We start from the raw sequence: 5,585 nt of genomic DNA, 5'->3' as shown, positions 1-5,585 counted from the left end.
TCGTTAGGTGGCCTATTTTTTTACCCTGATCTTTGGTTTTTTTAATGGCGTCTTCCGTTTGAGTCATTCTTTTTCCTAGAGCGCTCAGATCTGCCTTAATTGACTTCTGACCTTCAGACAGTTCCTTTAGGAGGACTTTCACATCAGGACCTGGGTTGAGTTAACATCGCCAGACAAGAGCAGGCACAAAGAGGAAAATTCAGCGAACAGTACACTTGGGCACGGCAGCACAACAACAAATCTGTTGTCAGTTTTGTAACAGTATTCTGAGTAGAAACTGACCTGTTCGAGCAACAGAAGCCGCAAATTAGCCGACATAGGTTTCGCAGTGCTGTCGTGCCCACTGAACGCTGCTGGCAGGGGGTCCAACTTTATAGGTCCCGCGAAGAACCGCTCTATGAGTGTTTCAGAGTGCCTGCGCTCGAGGGTAGCGTCGACGATGTGTCCGTGGTCGATAACAGCGGTGTCAGCAGCTGGTACGGCCACGCATGCGCTGCATTACCCAGCTTGTAGTGATGTGCAGACGAAGAAAACCTGTTCAAGCAACAGAAGCCGCAGATTAGGCGACATTGCTTTCGCAGTGCGGCCATGCCCACTGATACTGGTGCAAACACGATAAACACTAGATGCGTGTCATGTAACAACATGACTGCATGCTACGCTCATGATGCGCTCGTGACCGTTTCGCTAGCTTCACATGTACCAAACTCGGTATTACGTGACGCGAATGGACGACATATGTAAATGACCCATCCAAACACGACAATCATGGCATGCGTGTCATGTAACAACATCACTACATGCCACACCGATAATGCACTCGCGGCCGTTTTGCTAGCTTCGCATATGCCAAATAGGATATTACGGGACGTCAATGAATGACGAAGATGTGCGACTGGTACAAACATGATAATCATGAGATGCGTCGCATGTGAGATCATGACAGCATGCCACAGTCAACGTGCCAATACATTTCGACGTGACGTGGTGCACGTGCTCGCCAGCGTTCATTTCATTGCGTCACGCCGGCGTTGCCACGCCAGGTGCCGGTCCTGCTATATACTCATAGAGAAAGAAGAAGACAAGAGCGGACACTCCGCAAAACCTGGCCTTAGGAAGTGCGTCACGACTACGTAACGAACTAGTGCTCCCACCAAACTTTAGAGGGCGCAAGCGCAAAAAAACACAGTTATAATCAATGCAACAAAATTGTTTTCACAAATTAATAATTACACGCCCAAATTTGGTATGTTCTTTATACATAAAAACGATTTATTCAACACACCTTACGCGATTATTTTTCTTCAGCCGTACTGTCATAAACACCATCTACCCAGCGACAAGCACATGCATGACTGACAGCGAGAAGCTTTCGTCGCTTTCGTCAACGTCGGCTGCGTCGGCGTTTTCGTGCGTGAAATAACAGGTGAGGCACGTTTTCAAGCGAAGCTTGTTGAATAACATGTTGTTGGTCTTGTTGGGTCATTTTTTTCAGAAAACGATTACACATGCGCGAATAAGACACCATGCAACAAACATAGAAAGATGCACACACACACGTTGCGCTTCGTGTGTGCGAGTTTGTTTCTTACGTTGCGTCTCATTCACGCAGTTGTGACCTTTTTCTGAAGCTTGTAAGGACTGGGAGGTTCGCTAAAAAGAAAGTTTGTGGCTCTATGCGGCGGCTAGACGGGAACATTGTGCAACGTATGCAGTATAGCAAAGGCGGCACGGCGTCAAGCCGAGGCGACGCGTGCTGCGTCTGCCACGGACGCGAGCGTCTGTGCGCTGAGCATAGCTGGGCAGCTAGGTCATAGGCTCGGTGGCTCGGTACAAAATATTGAGAATAGTTCGCTGGGCCTCGCATGCTTCACGACGCGTTTCCCGAAGGCTCGGAACACGAATAATTCTTGGTGTGCCGGAGGCAAATCTGGACTAGCCAAGTGGCCATCATCTTCGTTTCTTCGCTAGCCTTGTGCCACTGGTGCAAGCTGCCCACAAATTTTTTTTTTACGTTTCCTATATGATTTTACCGCACAAATTTCAACTACGATTTTTCTTCCCAATGTACTGCTGATACTGCGTACGCACGAAGGTGTTCTAAAGTTTCCAGGCCGCGATACCATTGCATTACAAGGGATAGCAGCCTGGAAACTTCTGATCTTTGTTCGTGGTCTTGACGTATATCTTTGTAAGTCAGAGTTTTATGGGTCAGAGATGTATCACTGGTTTTGTATTGTGCATCGATTAGCTAATCATTCAAAGGGGTTTGCTGGTACACTTATGACGTGCACATATCTTTTTCGTAATTTGACAGCGAAGCATCTACTTACTAACATTTTCAGACCGCGCTGACGCCATGCCGTCCGGCGGTCCAAGCTCCGGCAGCTACTGCTGTGTATCGTGGTGCTTCAACAATGGCAGAACCCACAAGAAGCCTGGGACGAGTTTCTTCCGCGTACCACGGGACGGCAGGTGTGTTAAAGCTTTTGTATGGTTTGCATGTCTGTAGGCTTACTGTTAGTACTTGCTAAGTGAAGGTAACAATAAAAAATCACTATTCAAGCACTTCCCCTTTCAGCTGATAGTTCATTGCCAATGCAGGATGAAAGCATGGATGCAGTATGCTGGACGCGATGATCTCCTGAGAAAGCCGGCCAGCCTATTGTACGCAACGTACAGGGTTTGTAGCGACCATTTTACTGCTCAAAGTTTCATGGACCCTGGGCACACAAGGCTTACAAGAATGGCTGTTCCCAGTGTGCAACCAGCTGCACCATGTAAGTGATTGACTGAAACTCAAATATGTGCAATAGCAGCCACTTGTATTGAATCAGTGGCGACAGTTAACCGTGAAGATCTTTGTAGCCGATGGAGAAACCTCACTACAGAAGTAACACTTGGAAAGTCTTAAATTCTGTGAATTGTGGGCTATTACCTTCCTAACAGCAGCTTTACATTTCTGTCATGTTTTGATGCTCTGAACCTGCGCAACTTGTTTTGAAAGACTTTAAAGGGCTATTTCACGTTATTTTCAAGCCTGAGTGCACATGTACGTATACCTTTCATCAGTGAAAGCTGCCACTGTTGATAATTCCAAAAATCACAAATTACTTGTTTCCTAGTTGGTGCCGTCTCTTTTCTTCCACGTTCGACCAATTTATGCGTTTGAAAGAGCTGTTTAAGTTTCCCCATGCTACAAGCTTTGTAACTTGTACCAACTGCACATATATGCAGGTTCTCTGAGCGTCGCTTCAAGTAGTGACTGTGACATGGCTGCAGAAGCTGCACTGCAAGGTGCGGATGAGCTTCAGTTTGTGTTATTTTAAGCCTCTTACTGACACATTGTCGTAATTTCATTTCTTCAGGACCTGCGGTAGAGGCTTCAAAAAGCGGCTCCCACACATTGAGGTGCCCCGATGAACAGGGTGCGTTCAGTGTCGCGATTTCTTTTTTTTTTTTACCCAAATTGACTGTTGACCAAACCTCTGCAGGTGGCAGCTCCCTTGTAGCGGGTGAAAGAATTTTTGCTGATTTCGTCTTGCCGGAGAAAACCTTAACCAGTCGTTCAGCTGTCACAAAAGGAACCTGTGTGGCCGGTAAGTTGTATGTTCACTTCAACACCAGAGTGGATTGATATAGAGACTTCCGCAGGCCGCTCGCAAGATTGTTCCGACAGCACTGTCCGAGGCACTGAACAAGCTTCACAAGACCCTCCAGAAGACGTCTCCGCCAACAGCTCCACGCCTGAGTGCCTTAGAGATAATGGTGACTATGCTTTTATTGCAGCAGTTTTTAATGTGCTATTTTATGTTTAGGACATTCTGAGGAAACTATCCTCAAAAGGACAATACGTGTGCACTTACAAAATGTAGGGGTGGGCTCTCAGTGATTTTCATTTTTTTGTGCATTGTCAACATTGTGAGTGGTTTGTTTTTAGGTAGTGGAATCGAAAACTTTGCACCACAGAAAGTTGTGCACCTTGGGTCTGAAAGAGCGAGGAAAGTGCTCGTATGGGATTAGTTGTTCTTCGCTTTTACATCCATTTTTTTGTTTATTGCAGTGCGTTCCTGTGTGCCAGCGACAATGTCTCCATCAATGAAGTACAAGCAAACCATTAAACATCTGCAAGCCAAAGTAGCAGCACAGCGGAAAACTATCAAAAGACTGCGGAGACAGCCTCACCAAACTAACCACTCATTCGTTGCATACATTGTTTTGGTTACCCGCTATGAGGAGTACGAACACTGTGTATTCGCTCGAAGTGATTTGCATAACCTTAAAAAGAATGTTGGGTATCCTGTCTGTATTTTTTGTAGCAAATACGGGCGAACTGTACACTTTACTGTGGGTCGCTTGGTCACTGTGTATGCTTTATCTCTCCAGCTCAAGTAATATATCGATAACAAAACCGCTTGTTGAAATGTCTTCGAGCGGGTAAGGAACACAGTATGAAGTGGGCACGGTTCATGTTATCACGCTTTTCGTATTGTAGCTTCTCATCAACCTCCTCATCTTGCCCATCAAAATTTTCAAAAGAATACCCAAACTTGTAGCGTTTGATGGGGCTGCGGACGCTGCCATTTTATTTTTATATAGCTTGTGAGTGATAACGTACGATGTAGAGCCTTTGTGAAAAATAATGAGCCAAAGTGGTTTCCTTCTGCTATTTATTAGCCCTGTAATACCGCTCTCGTAGCACCAATTAAAGTCCACAATTCTGGATAAAGTGATGACTACAATCTATTTTAGCTCGCAAGCGTCACAGCAACACCCAGACGCAAATCACTTGGGATCTTTAGTTTTTGATGAAGGCGACGCATAACAAAAGCCACAAGACCTGCCAGTGTTGTAGCATAAAGTTTGTCTTTCACGTAGTGAGCAAGCTGCAAAGCCCTACCTTTCTGAGGACAAGCAGGCATCAAGTCTGCTTTTTTTCATTTTGGACTAGCTGTTCTTAAGCACAGCCAGCACACTGCACCTTTGCCTTTCTGCTATATTGTGTCGTGTGGTTTCTGTGCGCTCTTTTTTTCTATGCATTATTTCGGTTAAGCCCAGGCGTGATTCGCGACTTCATTGCTGTGTATATGTCACTTCTTCCTTCTTCATCATCATTGTGCGCTGTGTTTTTGCCATAGATCCTTACTTACCCACTGGCCCGGTGTGTCATACTTCACCAGCTTCTTGGCTTCTGCCAACTCTAGCGATGTGTGCGTTGTCTGTGTTCTCTATGTATTTGTTACAATATTTGTTACAATTTATTTGTAAGGCGAGATGCATTTGTTGTCTACCTTTGTCATATTGTGCTTTTTATATTCTCATACTCTACCTTGCCTTTGAATAAAACATTGCGGATGCTCTGTTTCTTTGACTGATATATACATTGATCACTTGTTCCAAAAGAAAAACACACAAGTGCGATGAATAAAACCGTAGTGAATTATCATTACCTGCATCTCTTTTTATTATAACTTAATCGAAATAAAAATTACTGTCACGACCGATTCGCACGAACCACTGAACAAAACAAAACAGGGAATCGCTAAATCAAAACGACCTACAAAAACTATCCATTTGGGCGATGA

The 5,585-nt window shown here is 45.0% G+C and overlaps 1 protein-coding gene across 2 annotated transcripts; it reads left to right on the top strand.

The window, feature by feature from the left end:
* Nucleotides 1-1,481: 1,481 nt before the first annotated feature.
* LOC142784674 (uncharacterized) lies at nucleotides 1,482-5,358 on the top strand. 2 transcript variants are annotated; one of them, XM_075883140.1, is made up of 7 exons: nucleotides 1,486-2,475; nucleotides 2,605-2,780; nucleotides 3,238-3,297; nucleotides 3,369-3,428; nucleotides 3,495-3,599; nucleotides 3,655-3,768; nucleotides 4,064-5,358. In XM_075883140.1, exons 1-7 carry the CDS (start codon nucleotides 2,360-2,362, stop codon nucleotides 4,393-4,395), a joined length of 963 nt encoding a protein of 320 aa, XP_075739255.1. In that variant the 5' UTR covers nucleotides 1,486-2,359; the 3' UTR covers nucleotides 4,396-5,358. The 2 variants fall into 2 exon arrangements, with proteins under 2 accessions (XP_075739254.1, XP_075739255.1); XM_075883139.1 differs by having other exon boundaries at nucleotides 1,482-2,475; nucleotides 3,369-3,599.
* Nucleotides 5,359-5,585: the final 227 nt, after the last annotated feature.

Source organism: Rhipicephalus microplus, unplaced genomic scaffold (genome assembly GCF_043290135.1).
Source record: "Rhipicephalus microplus isolate Deutch F79 unplaced genomic scaffold, USDA_Rmic scaffold_15, whole genome shotgun sequence".
In the NCBI taxonomy this organism is placed as follows: Eukaryota; Metazoa; Arthropoda; class Arachnida; order Ixodida; family Ixodidae; genus Rhipicephalus; species Rhipicephalus microplus.
This window is presented reverse-complemented; position numbering and strand designations above follow the sequence as displayed.